This window comes from Marmota marmota, unplaced genomic scaffold (genome assembly GCF_001458135.2).
Source record: "Marmota marmota marmota unplaced genomic scaffold, marMar, whole genome shotgun sequence".
NCBI lineage: Eukaryota > Metazoa > Chordata > Mammalia > Rodentia > Sciuridae > Marmota > Marmota marmota.
The window spans coordinates 2,356,616-2,384,460 of record NW_026000016.1 but is presented as its reverse complement, the minus strand read 5'-3'; the positions used below and the strand labels follow the sequence as shown (position 1 = coordinate 2,384,460).

General features: G+C 36.4%; 1 protein-coding gene across 1 annotated transcript in view; it reads right to left on the bottom strand.

Moving 5' to 3' along the window:
- Positions 1-27,845, bottom strand: part of Cubn (cubilin) — a 280,157-nt gene that overhangs the window by 43,133 nt on the left and 209,179 nt on the right. Inside the window, exons 52-59 of the mRNA XM_048809051.1 lie at positions 26,883-27,004; positions 26,150-26,375; positions 24,021-24,208; positions 19,603-19,759; positions 17,966-18,115; positions 6,569-6,769; positions 4,102-4,228; positions 50-267 (exon numbers count right to left, since the gene is read on the bottom strand). Of these exons, the coding sequence (XP_048665008.1) occupies positions 50-267; positions 4,102-4,228; positions 6,569-6,769; positions 17,966-18,115; positions 19,603-19,759; positions 24,021-24,208; positions 26,150-26,375; positions 26,883-27,004 (1,389 nt within the window). The remainder of the gene's footprint in view (positions 1-49; positions 268-4,101; positions 4,229-6,568; positions 6,770-17,965; positions 18,116-19,602; positions 19,760-24,020; positions 24,209-26,149; positions 26,376-26,882; positions 27,005-27,845) is intronic.

The following is a 27,845-nucleotide window of genomic DNA, read 5'->3' as shown; positions in this document are numbered from 1 at the left end:
GTAGAACAGTAGGAGTCACGAAAAAGATTCACATGTCCAAAATCCTTACCTAATGTCTCCCGGAAAATTGCATTCCAGCCTCTTGCTGTTTGAACAGAATCTGTCTTAAATACCAGGACCATGCTGTTATTGCTGCTCTTAACAGTTGGGGGGAGCTTGGAACCGCAGAATTTTCCAAGAAGGGGATCGCTCATGTTGGAACCATCATATACCGCCAGGTAGTCATGAGAGCAGAAGGTGGAGAGAGCCACGTTAAAATCTCCAAACCTGTGCAACAAACCTTGTTAATGCTCATGTTCTCTGCCAGATGCCCATTAAATTGTATCTTTAGTCCTTCACACTCACACACACACACACACACACACACACACACACACACACCAAAAACTAATAGCACAGTGCCTGGGCTTCACTTGGTAGGAAATTTTATAAATAAGACACTGCTTCAAAAAGTTTAACCAGATTTTTTTGAGTAACTAGGATATGCCAAAAACTGTGATAGGAGCTGGGAACTTAAAAGATGAGTAAGATACAGTCTTACATTCAAAGAGTTGATAGCCTAGGACATATTAAAATCCATTTGAGATCATGTTTTAATAAGTTGAACCAATTATATCTATCACTCCAGCAACATTTCAGGTTTTTAGTCTCACTAGGAACATGGGATTTATTCTTCTCTGGGTAGTTTTTAAAATAAAGTGGTACTATTTTCCTATTCTTTACTTCTCGAAAGTATGTGAACATCCTAGAATCGAAGAAATGTGGGTTTTAGAATAATAACTTCATTCTTGTTCTCAGTCTTTGTTTCCCTCTTTTAAAATGGAGTTTGCAGTAAAGTTAAATACAACAATATGTAAAAAACAATCTATAGCATCTGATAGACAGTAGATGCTCAATAAAATGAAATTATGATGATGATTTTAAAAAAGCAGATATAAAATAATTTTTTCTCATAAAAGACATAAAAATATAAAATTTATGGTAGAAAAGAATGAGCTAAATTTTCGGGGGGTTTCATTTAATTGCCCTAATTACGATTTCATATTTAGAATCATGGTGGTTGTCACTGGAACTTGCCCATATAGTCCTGCTCTGCCTTCCTGACACCTGGTATAGCTGCCCTTAGACATACACACTGAGGTTTAGAGGGCTTGCTTTGATCATGGAAATGTAAACAGGAGTAATACCTATTACCTTAGGGAAGAACTTTTTAACACTACTACTAGTTTTGATGCATTGCCTTCCCAGTGATGATCATGGAAGCAGATGTAGAAATGAAATCTTCCATGGTAAGCAGAGCCTCCTTGCTAGGTCATGATGGCCACACTTGTACAAAGGAGAAATAAACTTAATGAGTCAAGATGGCTTCCCTGGTATGCCTTGGGGTTGTTTGTTACTTCTTTTTTTTTTTTTTTGAGGGTGCTGGGGATTGAACCCAGGGCCTTGTGCATGCAAGGCAAGCACTCTATCAACTGAGCTACAGCCCCAGCCCATTTGTTACTTCTTCTAACCTCTCCTTATGGATATATTCCTAACATTTCCTTGACGGCCTTCACAATGTTTTAACCTAGGCCTTTGCTTTATCATTTTGAGTAACTATTCTCAGAGTTCCAAACAAGCAAGGCTTCCAACTGGTATTACTTCAGAATTTTGTGGTAGGCTTATGATGGCTTAGTTTTTAAAATTTGTTTAAATTATTTGGTATCCTGTCCTTGTTTTTGTAGGTTGTTCTGCATTCCTATTATTATTATTATTATTATTATTATTATTATTATTTTGCTAGCAGAATTAATAAATAACACCATAATATGGAATAATTTTTGAAAATACCTAATGAATAAGTACTTCCTTTTAAGAACCTTAAGTAAAAACAATCAATGGTTTTTTAAAATTTTTTATTTTCCTAAAACGTGTTGGTTGGTTGAATGTTTTCAAACTGAAGATAAAAGATCAGGATGAAAAAATTCTTGATTTTCTTCTGCTTCATATGATATTTAATGTTTTTGTCAAAAAAAGACCAGGCAGAACAATGGAAAGATCATTTCCAACCACCCTAGATTGTTTTTATTCTCCATAGACAACACAATTATTTTCCAAAATAAGACTCCACAAAGAAAGATAAATTCTGAGTTTCCAAGGGAACTCAAATCTATTTTGGCTTTTATTTTGTATCACTTTCTCAGAGGATATCAGGAGAAACCAATTGACAAGAAATCTTATGTGGCCAGCATCTTTTTAGAGCCCAGGTAGGTGTATTTATGTTGCACTAATGTGTCTATCCTCATGGCACCCAGAATAAAATCTTTCACAGAATGTAGGTTTTTTAATAATAAATAAATGTATTTCCAAACATGCAGATGTGAACTATGACTACAGTGAACTTCAGGATCCAGCTAGAAAATAAAATATATATGTATATTTATATGTGTATCATAGGTGTCATATCTATATGAGTTGATATATCTATCAACCACCGTCTTAAGGTTTATATCCCTCATATTCCTATGTTGAAATCCTCATCCCCAGGGTAATGGTATTAGGAAGTGGAAATTTGGGAGGTGGTTAGGTCATGGAGCAGTGCCTTCAAGAAAGGGATTTGGTGCCTTTATAAAAGAAGCCCAAGAGAGACCCTCACTTCTTCTACCACTAAGGACACAGCAGGAAGGAATCTTTTGATAGGCAAAAAGTGACCCTCACCCAGTGCTGAAACTGCCTTGATCTTGGATTTCCCAGTCTCTAAAAGTATGAAAATTTGTGTTGTTTGAAGCTCCCAGTTTTTGGTGTTTTGGGATAGCAGCCTGAACTGATGAAGACAATAATCTTGCACGTGTAAGAAACAAACACTGCCATAGCGGCACTGGGAAGAGCCATCCTTTGTGCTTTGCTCCTGGGCATGTACCCCCTACTCAGGATTCCTGGCTTCTGTCCCTGTGTTTGGTTTTGTATTTTTTTTTTTTTAATCCCTAAGACTTAAAGACTTTGGGCCCCTGAGACACAAGTTCCTTATAAATAGTACCAGGTGTGATCTGCCATTTTCTTCAAGGTTAAGTCTGTAGAGCACTTACTGACTCATATGGGAGCCACAGTGAGCTTGGTGAGACCTGTCTTACTATCCAAAGTGTCCACCCACGCTTCCTAGGGCAGAAAGTGATCACAGACAAATAGGGAGGAGGCAGGCAGGTGTCATCCCAGCCTGTCAGGCTTTTAGGTGGAAAATCCTGCAAAAGACCAACTTTCGAGTTTCCTACCAGGGACTGTAAACCACAAGTGCTAGAAATACACTATATGTGGTGGAAGCAGTCTTGAACCTCATCCTTCTAGAGAACAGTGGGCTTCATGCCCTGCTCTCATCAGAGGGATAATTTACGAATGACATATGCATCTCTTACAGTGCAAGTCTGGAGGTATTTTGAGTCATGAATAACAATAAATTTCTTAGCAGTTAGAAAATTGATCTTTGAGAGACAGCATAGGGAAACATTAAGGATATGATCTTGCGGGAAAAACAGGATGTGGACTCAGAATGTGACTCTTCAATACTTTGGGAAAACTATGTGATCCTTTTGAGCCTCTGTTTTCTCACTGTGAGAGAAATGTGAGATACATCTACCTTCTGACTGTTTTAAGAATAAAATAAGACAATTAAGGAAAGTGTTAATAAAGTTTGTCATGTATCACATATTCCCAACAGATGTCAACTGTTTTGCTATCATATGGGAACCTCACTCTTCCTTCTTCTTGTTTTCCTTATGGACCACTGTGGTCAATCAGTGCTATCAGTAAAGGAATAGGGTGGTGTTTTGTTGTTGTTGTTTTGTTTTGTATGTGTGAATAAAGCTAAAAGTATTTCCTCAAAAAAGAAGCAAATCTGGTCAGGGAGGTGGCACACACCTGTAATCCCAGCAGCTCAGGTAACTGAGCCAGGAGGATTGCGAGTTCAAAGCCAGCCTCGGCAATTTAGTGAGTCCCTAAGCAACTCAGCGAGACTCTGTCTCTAAATAAAATACAAAAATGGGCTGGGGATGTGGCTCAGTGTTTAAGCATCCCTGGGTTCAATCCTTGATACCAAAAACAAAATAAACAAAAATCCATTCCACTTACTTGAGCAGAACCACTCTGTCGTTTCTTACAGTGATGTTGTACACACAGTAGAGATTGTTGGGGTAGTCAGAATTCAAGTAGGAAGGACTCCTGATGACCCCAAAAGAGTTGAACGTACCTCCACAGGCTGCAACAGAAGGCAAGGAACACGTAGAGAACACACATACTACTTAAGCATGGAAAAATAATTTTAAGTTTTTCTATATGATTGCACATTTTTCCATAGGAGAGCTCATACTCTTTTTTTCTTAAGATAAATTAATACCCCTTCATTGTGGTTACAAATGATTCTGATTTTTTTTTCCCACTGGAAAGAAAAACAGGAGACAGTAAGAAAGACAGGGAAGAATATTTTAAGGCACATTTTGGAAAGGTGTAAGTCTGAGTCAAATTAACGGTCAGAGAAATAACATTTCACGTGTTGGGCCATAACTGTCCCTTTCCTCTATTTAAAGGACAGACTGACAGAGGGAAGTGACAGTGATAATTGGAAGTTTGGGAAAGGCAGGCAGAACCCAAGACATGCTCCGGCCATCAAGATCTGGGAAGGACTGCAATCTAGAAATCTTAAATAATACAGATACAAGTCTTCCTGTTATGATATTATAAGGTGAAGTACTAGAAACCAGTTTTGGAACTCTCCTGTTTATTTTTCTCTGGGTCAACTGTGTATCTCTCAAGTCTTCTTTATTTGTATGTAAGTGTGAGATTGGTAAAGACTCTGCTTGCCCAAATTTATGTTGTTTATCCTCAATAAGCATGAGGAAGGAAGGGTTGTTCCTCACTCTGACCCTAGCAATTCATAGCCCTTAGTTACACCCACAAATCAATAAAACAATAGCCCTAGGAATATAATAAAACCCCTTTAAAAACATATTATTTTTGCTTTGGCTTTCATATAAGAGGGATCAGACAGTGCCAGCTAATGATGGCAAATGCTACCCTCTCATCACAGTGAGAAAGGCTTTGGTTATTTACTTCATGATTCAAAATAATAATGAGGTTAGTGCATTTTGATGAGGTTTCCATGGAGTATACACCATCAATGGGCATACTCTACCTATTTCTCTTAGAAATGAGAAACAACCTTGGGCTGGCATTTGAAGTTTTTATATATTTATTGTTTTTGCCTTGACTGAGCCCACTTTCAGGGAAAGCTCTTCTCTGTATGCCTCAAAGTATTCTGGTGCTTGGACCTCTGGGTACATCTGCAGAGAATTAAATATCAGATCTGGGTAGCAATTACTCTATTTCATTTGGTTATGTGGTCTTGAAAAGTTTACCAAAACTTAAATCCCTTCCATCTTCACACACTGTTGAGATTTGAAGTCAGCATCAGCAATGCTCTCAGAGTGAGTCTTACAGACTAGATATATTGAAACGTGCCTATCATGCTTCATGAAAAATGAGGGATTAAAGAGCTGAAGAATATGAAGCAAGGGGTTTAACTCTCCAAAGCAGAGGTTGTACTAAAAGAATCCTTCTCTTTATGCACCAAGACAATAAGGGAAGAAATATTAATTGTCCAGTTCTGTTTGGTGGGTGCCAACTGACCTCCAAAGCCACACAGAATCTGCTTTACAAATGTTGGGGCTCAGGATTCAGATAGAAACTAGTGTCAAAAAAATGTGCAGGCCTTTTTCATGGTAACTAGACACTTTTAGTCTTCTCTGTGGATGGGACAGAAATTTATTTGAAGGGAAGCAATATTTAACTTTCTACCTTTAGCAATAGATTGGATCAGGCAAAGACAGAACAAAGCCAGGAAAGGTTTTAAGAGTTTTATGTGCCCATTTCACTGAAGTGGAGATGCTCTGAGAAAAATGGAGTCAGTAGAATCACCCTGAAGGAGGGGAAAAGACCACTGAAACAGAAAAATACGATCATTTTCTTGGTAGCTGCAAAAGCATTACCCAGTCTGTGTCCTTTTTCACTTTGCCTTTGTTACAGACAAATTGTAAATTTTAGCAGAGTTGAATATATCAAGCTTGTCCCATAGGGCTTGTGCATTTTTCATATTGTTTAAATATTCTTTTCTTCCTATCAGAAGATCATAAAGATATTCTCTTATATTTCCTCTAGATTTATATTATTTTTCATAGTAACAAAGCGATTTGAGGAATAAATTAGGCATCTGAATAATTCAGGATAATTCAGGCCAAAAGGCATCTTTATGTAATATACAAAAAAAAAAAAAAGCAAGAACATTCATTTTAACTTACATTACAAAGTAGATTCCAATTATGCATCTGATTTTCAAAGAGTAGGTCTAGCCAAAGTTCACAAAAGGTCTCTTTTTTAAGAAAAGAAGTTTAAGTACTTTTTCCCCACATGCCTCATTTGTGAGTTTTTCCCTTCATGTCTCTGAATCTTCGAGCTGGTGATGTGTGAATCACAATGAAAACTCCTTGTGTAAATTACTCAAGAAAAACAGAAAATTTCAAACTACATCACTGTGGTTACTCACAGGTTTTCCTGTAGGAAAGCTTGAACCCCAGGTCCGGGGTGTGTGCGTTGGAATAGAAGTTCAGCAGCACTGGACCCTTCAAGGTGATGGGATCCAAGGTCTCATCACCACACACGGTGGCAACAGGTGTGGAGAAGAGACTGTGACCTCTGACAATGTGCAGCCCGTCATTCTCACAGCTCCCGGTGATGGCTGAGCGAGCTGTGCAGAGCAAGGAACAACCAGCATTAAGATCAGAATATACATGTATGATCACACGACTCACGACCAGCATGACTCTGCACCAGGTACAGCCAGAGCAATGAGAAGATGTGCTCCATTTGTGTATAATGTATCAAAATGCATTTTAATGTCATGTTTAACTAATTAGAACAAATTAAAAAAGAATCCCAGGAGTTAGAGGCCTGCCAGGGCAATATAGTGAGATCCCTGTCTTAAGAAAAAAAATCATTAAAATGAAATAATTTGGTCTAGAAATGCTACTCCTTAGAATTTTTATTAAGAACATATACTAAACAATTAATAAAATATCTTTTTTCAGGTGTTACCTTGAATAGTGATTTATGTTAAATTTATAAAAATAAGATTTACAATAAATAAACAAGTACTTAAAAAAAAAGCAGAAACCACACATCAATGCTGTAAACATCAAAATGAAACATTGCTGGGCGCGTGCTGCATGTCTGTAATCCTAGCAGTTTGGGAGGCTGAGGCAGGAGGATCACAAGTTCAAAACCAGCCTCAGCAATGGTGAGGCACTAAGCACATTAGTGAGACCCTGTCTCTAAATAAAATACAAAATAGGGCTGGGGATGTGGCTCAGTGGTCGAGTGCTCCTGAGTTCAATCCCCGGTACTCACCCCCCAGAAAAAAAAAGACCATTGTGACAATTCATGCAACAGATAGGAAATTAACATGAGAACCAAGAGACATTTTGGTATGTCAATGTTGAACTTTGTTTCTTGAGGAAATGATATTTACCCTGTAAACAAAACAGAGAGGCAGGCACAACCAGACAGAACTGTGCAGTGGATGAATTCCCTGAAACAATCCTGGATTTTCTTCCTTTATGAAATGGCTTCTTCAATTCTGTGATTAGAAGCTGGGGACACTTCTGTTTTAGTTATAACTAAAGACATTTTTGCTGCCACACTGGAGGGTGGGGTAGAAGACAGGGACGTTGCTAGATAGGCTGCAAAGCACAGGACCATTCCACACCCAGCCTTCCTGCTACAACAAAAACTATCTGCCCCAAATGTCTAGAGTGCTACTGTGGAGAACTTGGCCCAAAGCTTGTGTGGAGATAAGAGACTCCCACACTACAGAGAGATGGTTAGAAATTTCTTAATATTTATTGAACAGCCATTTTCAACATTCAAAGCAACCATATTAGCTTAAGGCTTTCATGATTGTAAGAACACTTATCATTGTCTTGTTTTCATAAAACAAATCATAAAACAAATATTTTCTCTAGACTTTTCTAAGAAAAGCTTAAATAGCATACACAAGCAATTAAGAAGATGTGTACTACTACTATATTCCTTTGTTTTACAGGTGATTATATACTGTTAAAACATTAGTTGGAATCTTACAGAGCACAATCTTTCATAACCCAATTTTTATTAACAAAAATAACATAGCATCACACTCTCTCTATGATTAGGTAGTCCTGGAAAACATTTTATTAATGCACACATCAAATTCCAACAGGTAGATGTGCCATTCTACATTCACCCTATGGTCGATAAATCCTAGATTCTCCCCATTTTCAAGACTAAAATTATTGTCAATGCAAACATTCTTATACAAAAATATCTGAGGAAGCTTCTTATTGTTTCATTATACTAAATGCTTGGAGCTTGACTTGCTAGGACTAAGTTAAGATTCTTCTTCAGGTTTATCAGATGGTTCTTTGAAAAGGTGTCACCAATTCTCACTCCCACAGCACTTTGGGTATTTGACCATCTTCCCAGTTCCACATTGTCACCATTCGTTTGCAAACCTGCACTACTGGCAGTCCCCACCCATCTTCTCCACTTTCTTCTTCTGCCCTACCAGCTCTGTGCAACTATTAATCTACTTTCTATGTCTCTAGATTTGTCTATTCTGGACATTTCACATTAAACAAAAATCATATAATGTGACCTTTGGGGACTGGTTCTTTTACTTAACATAATGTTTCTGAGGTTCATTCATGGTATAGCGTATGTCAGAACTTCATTCCTTTCCATGGCTGAATAATATTTCCTCGTATGGCTGCTATGCCACAGTTTAAAAATTCATTTATCATTTGATGAGCATCAATAAGTTTCAATTCTCTTGGCTATATAACTAGGAAAAGAATTCCTGGATCATAGGAAAATTCCATGTTTAATATTTTTGAGGTCCTGCCATTCTGTTTGAGTGGCTATATCATTTTTATAACCACACCCACAATGCATGAGGATTCCATTTTATCCATATTCTTGCCAACACTTATTATTGTTGCCTTTTATTATAGCCATCCTAATGGGCATGAAGTAGAGCTAATGGTGGCTTTTATTTGCATTTTTCTGTGACTAATGATGCCAAGCATCTTTTCATGGGCTTGTTGTCCATTTGTTTATCTTCACTGAAGAAATGTCTATTCAGATCCTTTATCCATTTCTTAATTATTAATTATTATTGATATCAACATATTTCTCCTGGGTTATTGTCTAGGAGTGGAATTCCTAGATCATAAATTAGGCATGTATTTAATTTTATAGGAAACTGCCAACTGATTATTTAAAGTGGTTATGTGAGTGTACATTCTCACCAGGAAAGCAAGCGACTTCTCATTGCTCTGCATAAATTTGATATAGTTTTTCCTTTTTGATATAGTCTGGGGTATGTGAAATGGTGCCTCACCATAATGTCTAGTTTACATTGCTCTGATGACTAATGACCAATTATGTAGAATACTTTTCGAATTCTCAATGACAAACAGTAACAATTTATTTATTTATTACTTTTTGGTAGTGGGGAGGTACCAGGGATTGCACTCAGGGACACTCAACCACTGAACCACATTCCCAACCCTGTTTTTGTATTTTATTTATAGACAGGTCTCACTGAGTTGCTTAGTGCCTCGTTTTTGCTGAGACTAGCTTTGAACTTGTGATCCTCCTGCCTTGGCCTCCCAAGCAGCTAGGATTATAGGCGTGCACTACTGCCCCCAGCCTGTAACAATTCTTTTAATTCATGTAGTTGCTAATTTAAACATATAGTTAATACCTCCCTACCCATATGAAAACTTCACTTATTTACAAATTCCCCATTGGAAATGACCCAAACTACATCAATATATTCTATATCAGCACATACCATAATGGACTATGAAATCTGACTGCCTATTTATTGTGAAAACATTTGTTATATAAATTGGGGAAATTATGATACATATTTACTTTATAATTTCAGGTCCCCTGGCCATAGACCTTGGCACAAGGGTGGTCATGTGACCTAAGCCAACCCAATATGCATCATCTCAAGAGCTTTCTTTGGAATCTGAAAAGAAGGCATTAGTATGCTGGTAAATATAAGAAAGAAACTCTCTGAAACAGAAAAAGAATTCCTGAACTGTAGCATTTGCCAATTTCTATGGTGAAAATACTACCATCACAGCCAATTTCAAGCTATCAACATGAGATAATTAAATACAGAATATTGATGCATGGGAGATCGTACAGGTACCACTTAACTTCAGCATACCTCTGGATTCATGTCATTTTTTTTCCTGGTTGTGAATAAGGACACATCCCTACTGTGAGGACATCTACACTACAGCTATAGAGGAGCCAGCGTTAAGGGGGGACTCACATTGGAGCAGCACAGTGTGAAAACAGAAGCATTAGAATATTTGATGCCACAACTTAACAGCGGAGTAAGCAGACTACAGGTGCACTCAACTTTGAGTTTTTCCAGGAATGAAAGCCAGTAAATCACCTTTTCACATTTAAGCCAAGTTGAATTAAATTTCCCATTAATTGGCCACAAAACTTTTAATCAGTATGATAGGATATTATTATTTTTATTGCAATTGTTGTAATTATTGTTGATAGAACTCCATCATTCAGAGTTCTGTTGATAGATTGATTGATTACTCCAAGATATGACAGTAATCTATGCCAATCAGACATGTTCAAACCATAAGCAATGGTAGCAACCAAAGATGTTAAATTAAGAAAACATCAGCAGTAATATTTTCTGACTCATGAAGGAAGAGGTAAGCAAAAACAAAGTTTCTATACAGAAAATAGCAAAATATGGGAGAAGCATGCAGAAGGGTTCTTACCACTAACTCCTCTTGTTCTAGAATTCCATTACTGCCTTTTTATTTTTAAACTTTACTTGATGAGATAATCCAGAATCTTCCCGATAAACTCCATTTTATATCTCAGCTAACTTGCAGATAAGTTTCTACCTTTAACTCAGAATCTTGACAAATATACTAATTTTTATGTCTATGCATTAAAGAGTTCATCTCTCCTTTTTGAACCTGAGTATTATCTAAGGAAAATTTTAATTTTATTAGAAAATATTTATGCAATTTTGGGCTGAGGGTGTAGGTTAGTGGTAAAGCATGTGCCCAAGGCCCTGTGTGCATTTCCCAGGACAACAACGACAAAGGGCAGAAAGGCAAAGAAAAGATTGATGCAATTCAAACTTTAGGTAATGTTAGGAACACACTTGACTCATAAGCTAAGTTTCTATCTAGCCTGAAGAAATCTTGAGGTATCAGTTTGAGGTTCTATTTATTAAATTAACCTTAAAGGATTCCCTTATTTTGATATTGCTGGAATAAAAATACTTCTGGTCTGGGACTGTGGCTCAGTGGTAGAGCGCTTGCCTCACACATGTGAGGCGCTGCGTTTGATCCTCAGCACCACATAAAAATAAAATAAAGATGTTGTGTCCACTGAAAACTAAAAAATAAATATTAAAAAAATTATCTCTCTCTCTCTTTTTAAAAATAAATAAATAAAATAAAGGCACTGTGTCCATCTACAACTAAAATCTAAAAAAAAAAATACTTCTAGTTGGACACTGATCTACAAGTTAAAAATATGAAAGACTTAACTTTAATGACTTTATCACATAATCAGAAGCAATATGATGTTGGGAAAAATAGGACAAGAAAGGAATAGATTAGATTCCAATTCATAGTTTGAATACTGCCAAATTATGTGCTTTAATTACAACTCAGATCCCTTCTTGAAGAAACCAACAGCTCTAGTGGAACTTTAAAATTTCAGAGTGGATAAGTTTGAGAATTAAAAAACAACATTCTGCATTGGTTATAGAAATATCTTTAATTAGCAACAATGAACAAACTTGTAAAACCAAAATCAAAGAATACAGGGAAATATTGCTAATACTATATTAAACTCCTGGACCCATATTTTGGTCAAATGGCCTGCTCTCTAGGTGTCCTTTCAGTTTTAAAGAGTTAGTTTCTAAGTTGCTGGCCTAAGGATATAGATTATCACAGTAGTAGCTAGCTTAGAAAAGTATAGAAATTCTATGACACAGAAGGTAGTATGGCTTATTCTAGATTATGCTTCCAAATAATTTTTTTTAATAGTTCAATTATAGACAGTCTATCATGAGATAGAGGTGGTATAGTGAGACACAGTTAAAAACCCATTAACTATAAAAGTTTGGATTCAACATTGAAAGTGTGTTGGGAGATGTACAGCAAGTTGAGAAGGAATTTGAATTTTTTGGTAGATGGAAATAAAATATCAAATAACTAACAAACCCTTCATAACCCTGCTTATTCTCAATACCTGATTTGGTAAAATTAAAAGTTGTAATATTTGGCAATTGCTTCATGAATTAAAACATTCTTTTATCCTGTCTAGTGGTTAGTTCATTAAGGTAAAATGTTCTCACATTTTTTCCATAAAAAATCAAATATCAGAAATTGGTCAAGTTATCTAAGTCTAAGGACATGCCAGAGACTAGTGAAAATAAGAGTTATAAATAAAAAAGAAAATGAGTTGTAAATACTATGTCACTACATATTATATAATTCACACACATACTTTTTCTCAAGCTCTACATATCACATCACTCCATTAGATTAAAAATGTCAGCTTGACTCATTCATGACAAGGCACTTGGTGATAAAGACCACAGGCATCAGAAAATAATAATATTAAAGAATTTTCTACAGTGGTAGGAGGAGCTAATTGCCTATATAATTAAAATGTACACAAACCTCTCAAGTAGAATACAGTTAAATGCATCTAGGGTGACTGTCTTCTAGAGAAAGAAGTCTTGATGAAGATCTTCTAGGAGAAAGGTGGATATCAAAGTCAAGTTTATGGCCAAGAGGTGCCATTTACAGACAAGAGAATTTGATAGGAAGAGAAACATCCTGAAATAGAATAATACTGTCTCCTTGGACCAGAGCCCATGAAGGGACAGGAAAATATAACTGTTCTTACTTCTATCTTAATGACTTGACAACATATTTATCATTGAAAACTCTGAGCTATAAAAGAATTCCCTGTGATTTTCTTTTAAATGACTATTTTCCCTCCTTCAGAGTAACTTTCAGACATATTTGTTGTTCAACATGGGTAAGGTTCTATATGTGTTGGAATTTAATTTTTATTACATTTTCCTGGGCTTTATTACAGTGTCTAATTCTGAATTCTATCATGAATCTAAAAACTTGGAGAGAACTGAAAGGAAACAAAGGATGAGTAATTCAGAAAAAGCATCAACTTGTAGGATCTAGCTCCGGATTATAATTTTTCTTCAGAGTCCTGGACAGACAGAGGCAGAGATGCCAGAAATGACTGCAGATGAGGGAGAATCCTTTGGTTGGCATGTTTTAATATCATAGATAAGGTCAAGTCTTGTGAATCAAGCAGAAAAGGGTTCCAGGGAGAGGCGAGTGATTTAGAGGGTAGCAAAGGCTCTATCTGGCCCCTGTCTAATTACCTTCACTTTGAAAAGCATGAAAACTAGTCTCCTTGGTGGAAGAATGATTCAGCAGAGAGGGAAGCACATGCCAGTATAGAGCCAAGCTCCATTTAGCAGAAGGCCAAAGCCTTAAAACAAAGCATGTGGCCCAGGCAAACCAGGAATCTCACAGAAACCACTCGGTCCCCTTTAGTGTCCTGCCAATTTGAATAAATTATCAATAGGAAACATTTCAAAGAAACCACTCCCCGGTTCCTTCTAAAATAATGCATTGCGAAATGCACCCACATTCTAAATTCTTTGGACACAATTAAGAAAGCAAACAGAAGAAATGCTAAGTAGTTGAGTAATGCCAATTTTTAAAACTTATTAAATGGGGGGAATATGAGATAAAACAACTGACAAAACTCAATTATTGTGCTTCTGGATGAGCAAAGAGGAACAAAAGAAAATCTAAATTTTCTTTCCTTTTTCCTTTTATTATTTTTTATTATTGTATTAGGTGTACTGTGTAAACCAGGACTTCTAAGTTAATCAAAGAGAAGTCAGGTAACTGTTAGGTAGGACTTCCCAGCAGATTGCTTAGGCAATCTAACCCATTCTTCTTGGGACTTTTGATATCATTCCTAGAGGACACTGAGCAAAAGCACTTGGCCTTCTGGTGTCCTCCATATCATGTGCTAGGTGCTACTCCACCAGCCAACCTGTATCATGAGTCCCTCAGGGGCCAGGGCTGCAGCTGGGTGGTAGAACACTTGCATAGCACACTGGAGGCCCTGGGTTCCGTCCCTAGCACCACAAACAACAATAAGAACAGAACTAAACCCTTCATCATTACTAAGATAATGATAGTATCCAAATTTAATGATAGGGAAAAAATAGTATAGAAGGCTTGATTTAGGTTTCCTCATCTACCTTTTATTGATGAAGAAAAAAAACAAGACTCTAATTTTTACAGAAGCTTGAGGACAATCTGCTTGACCACATGAATAACAAGATTGTAAAAATATAGTTTAAAATTATTCAATCTTTGGGAAATTAAAATAAATATTTAATAACACCTGATTGTAAAATAAACATAAATATAGAATGGCTGGTATTGGAAATGTAAAAATGTTGAGAAAGAGAGAGTCTTTGGCCAACATAAAATAACATACTTTCAGAGCATGTAACTTTGTGGTGAGTGGAAAGGAGGTCACTGAGCCTCTATAACCTCCCAGTTGGGAAAGCACCATGTGGGTGGCAGAATCAGTATATTTGCTTGAATTGTAAAATCTACCCTAACCAGTTGCCAGTGTTAAATCGACACATGTAAGGACAAGGGTGCTCCTCGTGGTATTTTGGAGCCTGAGATAGTCCATTTTCTCTTTTCCAGTTCCATCTTTTGAGTTAATGGCCCACCAAGACCACAGATCTAGGAGCCTCATCTCTACATCAGTCAGCTAACAGTGGCTTGCTGCATGCCGTGCTCAGAAATGCTTGGACAGCCTCTCTCAGAATCAGTTCCTATTGCCAGTGGCAGCTGGAAAAGCCTGTGCTCCTTCCACAAAGCTATGACCTTCCTTGAGAGCAATTATCAGTTTTATCACAATAAAAGTGCACATGAATCCCTCAGGCTCATTTTTGAAGAGGCTGGGGAAAGGTTATTTTTTTCAGTAGCTAATGAATCTCTAGCTTATTGATGGCATCCAATAAATGTCATTACTGATATGGTCAGTGATAATAATCTAATTATAAAATAAATTTGATTAATGATGCCCTTTTAAAGAATCATCATAATTCAATTAGTCTATAGCTAGGCATTATCCACTTAGCAGTGTGAAAATACCAAGTTCTTGTAACACTGGAAATGTCAGAAGACATTATCATAAGGATATCATCTTACCAAAAAATCACTCTCTTCAAGTGGGTGTGGATTAGTATATCCATTAGTGGAAGTAGAAATCACTTTAATCTGGCATTATCTGACTTTCACAGGTACTATTTTTCCTAGAGTCATATCTCCTAACAGTGGGGAAACAGATTCTGAGCTATGTGTTGTTAGGCGGCTGTGTCTTTGTGCAAATATCATGGAGTATAAGTACACTAAACAAATAGAATGGTTACAATGTCACTAGGTGATATGACATTACAGACTGTCATTCACATAGTCCATCATCAACTGAAAAATCATTATGTGGAACATGAATGTGTGTGTGTGTGTGTGTGTGTGTGTATAAAAGCAAAGTGGTTATCAGAAAGAAAGGTAATTTATGCAAAGTCATGTGGTAGGTGGCTCTCTTGGCCTTAAGACATCCCAAGATGCTGTGTTCTTTCCCATTATGTAATCTTGGGAATTACACTGTGTTATCCCATTTTCCCAACCAGTTGACTAAGCTCAGGGACTACTGTTTAAGGCGGTATAAGGGTTCCTTGTAGTGATACATATGCCATTGATATCAGCAGCGCTTTGTGTGGCATTGAAATATATTTACTAGTGTCTCCTCTTTTGAGTCTAAATGATATTTGCACATGACATTCTCATGTTTATATAATTCACTGGGAATAAAAGCATATATGCAAATGAAAAATACGAGACACATGTTTTGTGTTATTAAAATAACTCTTCTGATTATAAAAATATAAATTTATTGAAAAGAAAATAAATATCACCTATAAGTCTATCCCACATTGATAATGCTTAAAGTACTATTTAACAGTCTTATAGACTTTATTCACATGTATGTTATTTAAAATAGAAATCAGATAATCTTATGTAAACTATTTTATCCTCTCTCAATACTTAATGAACATGAGCATCTTTTTACATTACTGAGATTTTTGTGGCAGCAAATGCTAAGACATTATATTTTACATGTTTACAATGACAAATATGAATTATATTTGGCATTTTTAGGCAAACATATGTGCAGAAAAATCAAGCTATGGAGATAGAGGGAAAGATAAGGTCATAGCAAAAGGAAAGAGAGAAGCTTTGTATAACTGTGCTTGTGGATAGGAGCCTCAACATTAAGGAAAAAGGACTAGGAGAAGATCATAAAGAGAAAGGAGATGAAAGTGTATCCCATGATAATATTCCATAGAAGCAAACCACAAATGTTAAATCTTGTTAACTCACTCAAATCAATATTTATTAAACACCTATTTTGACTCAATAAGACAGTTTCTTTCTGGTTAATTTGTAGTATGTGCATGAATGTGGGTGTGAATAGAGGGTAGAGAATAAACACAAATGAATAAATTAAAAGCTATGGTAATATGTAACGCATTTCAGATTTATCTTCTTTACAAAATTTATGTGATGCATATGGCCTTAAAGTTCTTACTATTTTTATACTTCTGGAAGGAATATATAGAAAGTTTTTGAATAAATGGTTGGATCTTTATCCACATTTACATGACATATTATTTATATGGTTTTTCAAATGGTGATACAGAGTATTTCTGCCTCTTCTTACCCCTTATTAATTTCTTAAGATTTTTTTCATAGTATGCTTAAGAATAAGTCTGCCTTCCATGGCTATTATCAAAAGAGAAATATTGGGAGATCTTAGAGAAATTAGACACTTTTATACTGTTGGTAGAAATGTAAATCGGAAGAACCATTATGGAAAATGGTATGGAGGTTTCTCAAAAAAATTAGAAATAGGACTACTGTATGATCAAGAAGCTCCACTTCTGTTTAAATGGCCAAAAGAAATGAAATCAGTATATCAAAGAGATATTTTTACTCTTCCATGTTCATGACAGCATTATTCATAATAGTCAAGACATGAAAACAATCTGGGTCCACCAGTGGATAAAGAAAATGTGGGGGTTGAGGGTATGGCTTAGTGGTAGAGCACTTGCCTAGCATGTGTAAGGCTCTGACTTGATGCCCAGCACCAAAAAAAAAAAAAAGAAAAGAAAAGAAAAGAAAATGTGTACACAATGAAATAGCACTCAGACTTTAAAAACAAAGCAACCCTGACCTTTTGACAGCAAGGATGAACCTGGAAGACATTATGCTAATTGAAATAAACCATGTATATAGAAAGACACGCATGGTCTCACTTCTATGTCAAATCCGAAAAAGCTGAACTCATGGAAACCTAGAGTAGAACAGTGGTTATCAGCCTCTGGGGGAAGAGGAATGGTGAGCTATCTAACAAAGGATGCAAAATTTCACTTTATTCTGTAGGAGGACTAAATTTAGGAAATATATTGTACCCCACGGTGATTACAATTAATACCAATGTATTGTCTAATTTAACATTGCTGAGAGGAAATTTTAAATGTTCTCATCATCAAAAACTGATAAGTAGAGTGTTACTATGTCATCTAGCTTGATCTAGACATTCCACAATGCATGCAAATATTCAAACATCATGTTTCACACCTTACACATAGAGTTTTTATTTAATTAAAATTATTTAAGTTTTTCAAAAAGAATAAACTTACCTTCCAAGTGGAAAGACACAAATGTCAAGACAATAAGAGACTGAGAATTATCTTCTATGACATAAGTGCAGTTCATATTGTTGTCGTACTGCTTTGGGAAGTTTGGAGAAATGATGTCACCTGTAGGGCCAGTGAAATTACGTCCACATCCTACGTGGGAGCAAAATGGCATCATCAGAACATTTGTTGTCACATCTGGTGTCTATTTTATCAGTAACAGAAAGATGTCATTTCACAAATTCTCTAGTGACAGTTTCCTGGGAAACTCCAAATGGAAGAAACAATAACTAAGAGCTTGAAACTTTTATTTAAAAATAAATATACACACAAAAAGAGGACTTTTTTTTTTTTAGAAAATGCAGAATTTTAGGTGCTAGGTAGTAGAAACTTTATCACATATTCACTGTAAATTCCTTCATATTAAGATTTTCTTTTTAATAAAGGATGTCAGAGATTAAATGTGGTTCACACAGATAAAGAAATAAAACTGGTGAAAGTGATTTGCAATGTACTTTGTACATTTAATGTTTTTGAAATGTCTAATTAGAGAATGACATTATTATGTATTTTTGTTACTATTGTAATCCAGCCATAAGAATAATGCTAGTATTTTAAAAAAACAGTTGAATTTACTAATCACAATTCTCACAAACTTCTCACATGAATCCTTGGGTCGGAAATAAATAAAAAAAATATTTCTACTATTAAAATAGCATTTGGTTTTCATATAACCACTAACCAGTTAATTCATATCACTCCTTAACAGATCAGGCATGAAAATATCTGTATTCTTTTAAATAGTGTTAAAACACACACAATTGTACACACAGGCACCACACCATCAACCATCTGAAGACCTGTGCTTAGGTCCAGAGTTGCCTTTCATGAAATCCTTTCTACCACCTACATTCTATTCATGTCAGAAATACCTGTTTGCTGTTAGTCTCTCTAATTCCTCTTCTGGATTTTTTTTTTCCTGAATAGTGGTTTGCAATTAGTAGCTACTTGATTTAACAATTTTAGCCAATAGGCTGCCCCATTGCTTCTCAGACTTGAAGACTACTGCAATTCCCATTAGCCCAATTTGTGTTTATTAGTCAGAGAAGCAGACCCACCTACCCAGCTAGGAAGAGGAAACATCCAAGAAAGCAGATTCCAAAGTTGACTGACATGAGAGGCTTCTGGATAAAGATTAAACATGCAAGCCCCTTGCCCATAGAAATGCTCAGTTCAGATGGGTCTAGGGTGATGCCCAAGAATGTGCATGGTCTTCCAGGCCCCACAAGTGATTTTGAAACAGGTGATCAAGTGCTCCCATGTATGTCTAATTACCAGCCACCTGAGCTTCTATCAAATATACACTCACTTTGGATTTTAGGCTTATTTTTAGAGGCTGGCTAGTAGCACTCATGTCTTTTACACCATTTCTCAATTGATGTACTGTTGAATTCAGTTGTATTCTCCCTGAATTTTGAAGGGAAGGTGTCCCTTCAGGATTAGGTGATTCACCCATGCTCTTTCCCATGGACCCCCTAGTTCAAGTCACCCTGGCACAGTCTTCCCACCATTTTCCAAAGCTGCCTGTGGCCCCCACACTCTTTCCATAACCTCTGGGTTTGATTTTCAGTGCTACTTACGGCTTATGAAGGAGGCAGAGAAGCCCTGGGCTGGCTCCTCCTGAGACTGGAAGACGGCCCTGAATGCGTTTGTTGGTGTAATAATGGTACTGGGAGCCATGTTCCCACAGTTTGTGGCCAACAGGGCATTGTTGGTCTCTTCAGTTCCTGTCCACACCTAGCAGGATCATAAACATGACTTATGTTTTAATGTGCTTAGGCTCAAAACTAATGATACTCAGGTATCTACAAAAAAACAATAGTAAATGAAACATGAGGAAATCTGCAATATTTTCTTTTGAGAATAGTTTTTAAGCTGCTTTTAAAATACCCCACTCCACTCTCACTGCTCTAAGAGGATTGTTTACTTTTGTGTAGCTGGGCAGTGATTAAAAAAATAATCAATCACTATCCAGTTTTCTCTTACCTTTCAATCAACCTTATCCAACTGAGGTTGAGTTTCCCAAAAGACATTTGGCAATGTCTGGAGGCATTTCAGAGTATCACATTTGGTGTGTGAGGGTAGTACCTAGTAGGGAGGGGCCGAGGATGTTGATAAACATCCTAAAGTGCAAAGGGCAACTCCCCACAACTGCCCCACCCCCCACACAAATAAGAATTATCTGGCCCAAGAAGGTAATTGGCTATGGATTAGACCCACTTTACTATTCCACATTCTCTTCAGATCAAATTATACAAAATTACCCATTCCAAAATCAAATCTTTCAAGACTATTCCTTAAAAAGAGCAATAAGATATCAAGTCATAAAAAGATTTCAATTTGTAGATCAGTCCACGGGAAGAACTGAAAACAGCACCTGTCCATAACACTGATTTAATATTTCTCTGTTCTTAAAAGCCATATCATTTTAATTGATTTTTCAAATGCTGGTACCCAGCGGTTACTCATCTTACTTGCAGACAAATTATGCTAGCCATTTATCAGCTATAAGAGGTGCCTGGCACCGTAGCTCATGAGAACAAAAATGCAGATATTCTGCTAAATGCCTAAGACCAATAAAAATGTCAGTAAAAAGACTTTTACCAAAACATCCCTAATTTTATGGAATAACTCCATTAAATTTTTCCTCCCTGTTAATCAACTATCTAGGGAAACACTATATAGTTTAATATCCACATATTATAAAATTATGAGCATAACTTACTGAGAGAAAGATGTCTGTAAGCACTATTTTTTTTCAAACATTACTATTATTATATCATACATATTTAGAATCATTATATCTTCCAGGTGGATTGATTCTGCTATTATAAAAGATCCCTTTTTTTCTATAGTGACTTTCTATACTCCAATGTCTAGGTTATCAGGTAATGATATAGCTACATCTTTTTTTGATAAATGTTTGCATAGTGTATGTTTTTCTGTATTTCACTTTTGAACTGACTATGTGGTTGAATTTTAATTGTATTTATTACCACTTGGGCCGTGGCTTGGCTCCAATAATCCCTGTATTTCAATTAGTGCTATTCAGCTATTTACAATTAAAATACTGATATAAGTACATTTATGCTACGTCTGATATTTTGTTGTTTGCTTTCTATTTATTTCTCTGTTTCTCAACTTCCTGGAGATTCCATTTTGATTGAAGAATGGTGTTTTTGTGTGTATCTCTTTATATAATTTTGGTAGTTGTTATTGTTCCTGGTATCACAACATACACAAGTGATTTTAACAGTCTACTGGCTTCCACACTGGACCACTTTGAGTGAAGTGTGGTAATGTGCCCTCCATTTACGTCCCTTCACCTTTCCAATTTTTCATTCTATTCAGTAGCAGAGGGCATTATAATCTTTTTAAAAACTTATTCACTATCCTTCATAAAACTTATAAAGAATAGTCTATTGTAGGTACACATTTTCTTCTCTGCACATGTCCTTTCTTCCTTCCTGATACTACAGGATTTCTTCTTGTATCATTTCATTTCATCTGAAGAACTTCCATTAGACAGTCTTTGGTGGGAGGTCCCCTAGAAATCATTTCTTTTTATTTTCTTTATGTGACAAGTTTTTGTCTTCCTCTTAGTCCTGAGGAACAGTTTTCCAGATATTAAATTTATGAGTGTCCTCCATTCTTTTATTTTATCACTTCATTATGTTTTGTCTTTCACATGTATTCTCTTCTCTCTTTGTGGCACTCCAGTGATACGAATGTTCTACCATTTGTTATTGTTCATGGGTCTCCAAGGCTTTATTTGTGATTTTTAAGTCTATTTTCTCTTTATTGTTCAGATGGGGTGAATTATTCCGTTTTTCTGTCCCCAAACTCATTGATTCTATTCTTTGTAATGTCCACTTCACTATTGAACTACCAGTAAGTTATTTCTATTGTTGTATCTTTCGATTCTATAATTGCCATTTATTCCTTCATGGTAACTGTTGTTTCTTTACTGAAATTCTCTTTTTTGTTTCAAGAGAACTTGTCAGTAGTTGCAGAGTATTTTTATGACAGCCTTGCCATATGATTCTAACATCTGATTTATTTCAGTGTCGGCATCACCTGTCTTTTCTCACGCAAGGTGTGATGTTATTCTTAATTCTTATTATGATGGTTCTTTTTAATTGTATACACTTAATTATGTTAGAAGATTCTGGATCTTATTTATACGTTTATGTTTAGTATGTAGTCTTGCATATTTGATGGGGTATGGTTGCAATGGCTCTTTAACTTTTCATAATCTTTGTAGTGTAATTTTGGTTTACTTGGTTTACTGGCTGCTACTGTAGCACCCAGGGCCACCTGAGTAGGTAGAGGATACTTTACATCTTTGGGCCTCCATGTGTTTCTCAATTGAAGCATAAGGGTCTAGTACAATTCCCTTAGGTATGGCTCCTGGATGCCCCAATGTTTTGGGGTTGGATAATAGTCTTTCTGGCTTGTGGAGACAGGCATTTTGGACCAATTGACAGGATGTCCATTCTGTCCATCTGTCCTTCTGTCTCTGGTGTAGGGAGGAGAGTCCTGGGCTCATAGGCACAAAAGACTACCCACACAAGACTGTTTGCGTTTGCTACATTCCATTACTAGTTATTTACATACCGCTTTTCTTGGAAGAGACAGGTGTCTTAGACCGCCCCCCTTCCCACCCAGGAGAAAAAGACTGCTTCCTCTGGAAATTATGGTGACAAGGCCCCCAAATGATCTCATTTGTCACTGGTGTTGGGCTTCATCATGTTGTCAGAGGGACTTCTCTCCAGAAAAGGAATGAGTCAGGTCATTTTCAAATTTTGTTTTTACAAATGGAGAACTTACAAGGCTTTTCTTCAGTCTGTACCCATGATATTAACTCATTTCATGAGAAGAGAGCTCACTTGCTTCATGAAAAAAGCAATTAGGAAAAGTATATATTAAATGTGGTTTATAATGCCTCTACTTCTATAAGTATTGGATTTTCATTTAAATAGGAAGTATGGGTTAATGAGGTATAAAACATAATTCGGGAGATGATATAAAATAATAACATTAACAATAAGAGCTACTTCTACTCATTAAGCAATTTTATATCCATGTACTGAGTACTATGTATGTTACTATATCATATTAATTCTAATGCTTAAAACAGCCTGACTAAAGTAGAAATATTTCTCTTCATTATACAGTTGAATAATTTGGAGCCTAAGTGTTGAATTAGCTCATATATAAAACAGACAGGTGATAAGTTTGAGAAAGAGAAATAAAGTCCAAGCCAATGTGATCTTACAGCCAATGTTCTTTCTACTAAAGGAGTGTCTCTTAGAGATAAAACATGTAAGATGCAAAATAGCACAGGTCAAATGCATTCATGATTCAATCATCATGGTCCTGTTCATGGGTAGTGAAAAGTCAGAGCTGTTTGAACAGTATTTATAACTTAGAGAGAACCTTGCTGACTGCCTCCATGTTTATGTGGGTTTCTCATGGTCTTCTCAGTTTGTGGGTCCTTAAGGCCCAGGGTGAAGGTTGGCATTAGCTCCTTCTCCAACCTTCTCCCATTTTTATATAATATATTAAAATTTGCCTGTGATGGTGCCTTGCATTGTAAAGAGAATTATCTTTTAAGGTGTGTGTGTGTGTGTGTGTGTGTGTGTGAGTGAGAGAGAGAGAGAGAGAGAGAGAGAGAGAGAGAGAAGGAAGCTGGGCTTTCTTTCCTTCATTTCCACAGAAAGGAGGAACCATTCATGGTCATGAGAATTTACTAAGGTCAGACAAAAATTTCCTTAATTTACCTAGTTATTAGCAAATGAAAAATCACAGGGTGACCTGTGTGCTGTGCTTCATATTTTAATTCCTAATAAGTTGTGATTTCTCACTTACACCCAAGAAATCCAAGCAGCAAATCTGTCCTTTTTCACTTTGAAAAGTGGCTTCTTGTCATGTGTAGCCTAAACATTTATGTTCACAGAACCAGTTTGACTCCAATTAAGTAAGCCAATGCACTGACCTTCACAAAGCTGTTCTGACACTGTCCATCACTGCTGGGGATTCGGAAGTTGCGGTCAAAGCTGATCTCCCAGTGTTTACTTTCGTGAGTAATGACTGTCCAGGAACATCTGCTGTTTTCAGGAAAATCCTGAGGCCAGTGAGGGGAACTGATTGTACCATTATCTGAATGAAATATTCCACCACAACCTGAAAAATATTTCATGGAAAAAGTCATCCATCTGCAAGGGAAATAACAATTTTGGAAACTCAAGACCCCCAGAAAAGAAACACTACAAGATCTCAGTCTAGAGTGTACAGCCTGTCAAGGGCAAGTTCTGTATTTTATTACTACTAATACATGGGACTGCAACTCTATACTCATTTGGAATTTTACTTTAAATACAGGACTAGAGAGAATGTAATATTGAGTTGGGGAAAATTCTTTTATTATACAATCTGGTTCATTTATATTGAAACTGACTGATGGGTGTAAATAAATGATTTGAAGAAATAAAAATTTAGAATTATTTTCACACTCTTGAAATGGGTACTTAGTAGATGACCAGACCAGAGTGGTGACGCATGCCTGTAATCTCAGTGGCTCACAAGCTTAAAGCAGGAGGATTGAAAGTTCAAAGCCAGCCTCAGCAACTTAGCAAGGCTCTAAGCAACTTAAAGAGACCCTGTCTCTAAATAAAAATGCAAGGGCTGGGGATGTGGCTCAGTGGTTAAGCAACCCTGGGTTCAATTCCTGGTACCAAAAAAAAAAAAAAAAGAAAGAAAAGAGGTGGCCAAAATATGAACTCAAAATAAAATGAATTTTAATTAAACAACATTCCTTCAACTTTGCTTTTAAGCTCTCAGAACCCAGGAGTTCATCTATTCCTTATGACTTCAATAATGGGCAGTGACTTAATGAAGGAAAGTTCAACTCATTCTGTAAAGATCTCGCTAGTAACTCTGATTCTACTGGAAAGAATGGTCCTGTGTGATATTAGGGTTTGCTGAAATCCTAAATATATAAGTCCTATTTTCTGAGGATTCTTATAAGGTTGAAATTTTATAGGTACCAAAGTTATTCTTTTTAAATAAAATCTGCTATACTTTGGTTCATCTCCACATGCTATAACTTTTGTTCTAAATCACAAATCTCATCTTGCCATCTTCCTCCTCAAAACCCTCCAGTAGTTCCCCATTGCTCATGGGGAGATACATAAACTTAGGCTCATCATGATGTGAACTACTTATTTTCCTGCCCTGAACTCTCTCAGTATTCTACCTTTGAGGGCCAAATATTTTAAACTAGTTGTGATTCCAACACTTATTTCTAGTACTTGAGATTCCCTGGCTGTGCTGTGCCCTTTTGCTAATGGAGCATGCATCATGCAGTGTTCAACTTCTGGGCTCAATTGTTTTTATTGAAATCCTTATTACAAATCATCAGCTATATGCCCTGAGCAAATGATGAGCTCACTCGTTCTCAGTTTCTGCCTAGGCAAAATAAGGAAGATATGTATCAATACTGTGTTATCTTCCCAGAGTTGGTGCATGGAATATTTAGAAGTGAACCCAACATAGAAGTGATACAAAATGTGTGTAGTCAGTCCTTTGTATTGGCAGTTCTGCTTCCATGGATTCAAGTAACCATGGATCAGAAATAACTGAAAAGAAAGACTTGCATCAAAATTAAGCATGTACAAACTGTTTTCCTTACCCTTATTCCCTAATAATACATTATAACAAATATGTACTTATTTTAAAAAATTTTTAGTTGTAGATAGACACAATACCTTTATTTGATTTTATTTTTATGTGGTGTCAGGGATTAAACCCAGTGCCTCATGTATGCTAAGCAAGCACTCTACTACTGAGCCACAACCCCGACTCCTTATAACAAGTATTTATATAGAATTTATATTGAATTAGGTATTATAAGTAATCTAGAGCTGATTTAAAGTATATAGAAGGATACACACAGGTTATACACACATACTGAAACATTTTACGAAAGGGACTTGAGCTTCCACAGATTAGGGTATCCATTAGGGTCCTGGAACCAATCCCTCTCAGTTATACCAAAGAATGACTGTATTTTAAATAAATGTAGACACCACTGCAAAAAGAAGACAAGTGCAGAGTTTCTTTTACCTAAAGTCTGTGTGCTCCATGTAGCATAAAATCCACCTTTTTGTACTGAATGGTCTGAGTTAAAAATCACCACGAGCTGGTTGGAACCAGACTGTATTGTCTCTGGGTTTGACTCTCCACAATATTGTCCTATGATAGGTGATCCAGGGGAGCCACCATTCCTGACAGTGACGGAGTCCCAGGCACAAGCTACATGTCTTTCAACATCAAAGCTACTGAATGTAAGCTGTGGAAAAAGAAAAAAATGACGAGGTGCTGTGCCCTGTGAATGACCTTGTCTACCTCAAGATAGATAAGGTCCTTACAAATCTTTTTATTTCATTTTAATTCACATAATCTTTTATTCCTGCCCCTTCTTTAACTCTCCTCTCCCATCCTCTCTATTTCCTTATCAACGATTCTCTTGAAAGTTTAAATGGGCTATTTCTCCAGGAAGTGGAGAAGCTCTGGAACCCCAGCTCATCAGGAACATGAATGAAAACTCATCAAGAACACGAATACACCTCTTTCCTGAATGTAGAAATATTTTCTATGTACAACTTCTCTTAGATTTGAAAAATATATAGCATTCTTCATTAATTGTAGACTTGTAGATACTGTAATGAGAGAATTTTTCGAGAGAAATAATGATCTGGTCGCAGAATCAAAGCCTACTCTAATCACTTGTATACTAAAAGAAACCAATTTCCATGATATGGATGTGGAAATATTTTACACAGTAATAAGAACTCACAGTGATGGTGTGTCCTGGAGGGGCTTCCAATAACCAAGAACAGTGGGTGAACTGGTCGTAAGAGTCAGGGTAGTTGGGGCTTGCAATCACTCCACTCTCACCTGTCTGTATTCCGCCACAATCTGAAATTAGATTTGAAACCGTCTACATAAGATAGAAGCGGGGAGGAACCTGTAAAGCCATAGTAATGCTTAGAGTCATCATACTTTATGATAAAAATATGATAAATGAATAAATAAATGAAACTGGACAAAAGCAAAGTTAGATGAAAGGATAGAAACAGATTCCCAAATAGTGTTGGCTAAACAGAACCACGTAGTGAGGACAGCCTCAGGTTTAGTACAAAGGAGAAGGAAGATAACTGACAGTAACTGCACGAGAGACAAAGTAAGTAACATCACCTTTCTAGGAAAAGCTAGGCTAGAGTAAACACATGTGAGCTTGAAGAAATGACCAGGCCCATAATTAAATACCTGTTGCTTTATAATAAGCACATAGTCAGGAATCAAATGACATATTAACAAATCATAGCAAAGCACAGTAGGAGCTGATGTTCAACACAAATAATACTGCTCCTTGGAGCCTGACTCTTAGTTTTAAATATGATACAGAAAAATCAACTGGCAAGTAAGGGTAACAACGTCCAGTGTCTCCCTGGAGGGTTCTTCTTCCTGCTGAGGAGGGTGGAAGCCATCTGGAAACTTAAAGTCTAAATTTTTTTTTTTAATTTTTTATTGTTGGTTGTTCAAAACATTACATAGTTCTTGATATATCATATTTCACACTTTGATTCAAGTGGGTTATGAACTCCCATTTTTACCCCATATACAGATTGCAGAATCACATCAGTTACACATCCATTGATTTACATATTGCCATACTAGTGTCTGTTGTGTTCTGCTGCCTTTCCTATCCTCTACTATCCCCCTCCCCTCCCCTCTTCTCTCTCTGCCCCCTCTACTG